This window comes from Chelonoidis abingdonii, chromosome 10, assembly GCF_003597395.2.
Source record: "Chelonoidis abingdonii isolate Lonesome George chromosome 10, CheloAbing_2.0, whole genome shotgun sequence".
NCBI lineage: Eukaryota > Metazoa > Chordata > Testudines > Testudinidae > Chelonoidis > Chelonoidis abingdonii.
The window spans coordinates 22,570,614-22,572,465 of NC_133778.1; the positions used below are offsets into that span (position 1 = coordinate 22,570,614).

At 49.9% G+C, this 1,852-nt stretch overlaps 1 protein-coding gene across 1 annotated transcript; it reads left to right on the forward strand.

Moving 5' to 3' along the window:
- Nucleotides 1-360: 360 nt before the first annotated feature.
- Nucleotides 361-1,845, forward strand: LOC142047354 (uncharacterized). The gene is made up of 2 exons (XM_075069786.1): nucleotides 361-720; nucleotides 1,305-1,845. The coding sequence occupies exons 1-2, from the start codon at nucleotides 369-371 to the stop codon at nucleotides 1,721-1,723; spliced, it is 771 nt and encodes a 256-aa protein (XP_074925887.1). The 5' UTR covers nucleotides 361-368; the 3' UTR covers nucleotides 1,724-1,845.
- The last annotated feature ends 7 nt before the right edge of the window (nucleotides 1,846-1,852 follow it).

Consider the following 1,852-nt stretch of genomic DNA (forward strand, 5'->3'; position numbering starts at 1 on the left):
GGCTCCGGGATGGTATTAGGAGTATCCAGCATACCTTTTCAGCCAACTCTGCTCATTTTTCGCCTCCACGCCCTGGGCCTCCTCAGTACTCCCGCCCTGAAATGCCCCGGGAAAAAAATTTTTAAAAAATCCCTTCTGTTTGCCTCAAGCCAGGGTTGTGGTGGTGGAGTGCAATTCAATCAATCACTGACCATGGTCCCCTCCATTGCCCCAAACGAGCCCCAGCATGGAACACTTGCGAGCTGCAGGACCTCATCAGTGTTTGGGTGAGGAAGCTGTGCAGTCACAGCTGCGCTCCAGCCGTAGAAAGTATGATACCTATGGGCAGATATCAAAGTCCATGCTGGATGGGCCATGAACGGGATGCGATGCAGTGCAGAGTTAAAGTAAAGGAGCTGCGGAGTGCCTATTGCAAAACTCATGAGGGAAACTGCCGCTCAGGAGCTGCCTCCATGACCTTCCGTTTTTACAAGGAGCTGGATATGATACTTGGGTGTGATCCCACTGCCAATTGGAGGACCACGATGGACAGTTCAGAGCAGGGGGAGGGGGAAGGGGAGGGTGTAGAGGAAACCGAGAGTGAGACTACTGAGGTGGTAGGAGACACCCCGGAGTCCCAGGAGGCATGCAGCCAGGAGCTCTTCTCAAGCCAGGAGGAAGCTAGCCAGTCACAGCAGCTGGAAATTGTTGGTGAAGAAGAAGCAGAGGAGTGGGTTCTCGGTAAGCAGATTTTATTTTTAGGATGGAACTGTTTTGGGAGAGGAGGGTGGGGGTTATGGCTTCCTGCATGCATGCCTAGATGTGGAATAGCCCATTGATGTGGTCTATCACGTCGTGGTAATCGGCCTCTGTAATCTTTTCAGAAGTTTCTTCCAGAGCGTAGGCAATGCACTTGCGCAAGTTTATAGGGAGAGCTACTGTGATCCTTGTCCCAGTCAGACTAATGCGTCTGTGCCACTGTGCCGTGAGGGGTGGGGGGACCATTGCTGCACACAGGCAAGCTGCATAGGGGCCAGGGCGGAATCTACATTGCTGTAGAAGACCCTCCTGCTCTTCCCAGGTAACCCGCAGCAGCAAGAGATCTGGCAGGATAAAAATCCTGTGGAAAATATAGGGATAGTGTTCAGTAAAATGACTTCATTAATCACTCATTCCCCATTACTCACCATGTCTTCGCTGCTGTGGCCTCTCTGTGCTATGTTTGCTATGTGTAAATGATGTTACAAATAGTCTACAAACTCATTCACTGTGATTATAAACAATGCAGCCTCTGTAATAAATGTTTCTATTTCTGTTTTTTTAAGTGTCCTTCAATCCTCCGGCCCTATCACAGCCTGCTGAAAGACTCCAGAACTTGAGGAGGAAACCAAGAAAAAGCAAAGAAGATTTGGTGAAAGAAGTTATGAATCAGTATGCCAGAGAGAATAAGAGGCTGCAGGACTGGAGAGAGAAAATGCATCAGTGGAGGGAAACACAAAGCAGGAGAAAGGAATTGGCTACCAAGAAAAGCACAAAGCAGCTGGTAAGCCTCCTGGCGCACCAAACGGACTGTATGCAGTCACTTGTAGCCATGCAGGCAGATCACTACCGTTCTAAACCTCCCCTCATCCCAAAGCTCTCTCTCTTGTGCCCCACTGTTTGCTCAAAACCCCCTTCTCCAGCATCCTGGTTCTTACCACTACCAGCTGCCCCCAATACCTGTACGTTCACCTACCAGCCCTGAGAACTATGACCCTTACCCTATGCACTCAACCCCCATCACCATGCAGCATATAAATCCTGAAGTGCAGCAGGCATTGCACAGCACTCCAGGCAGGACATATTCAAACCTCTGACTGTACAGTTCAGCACC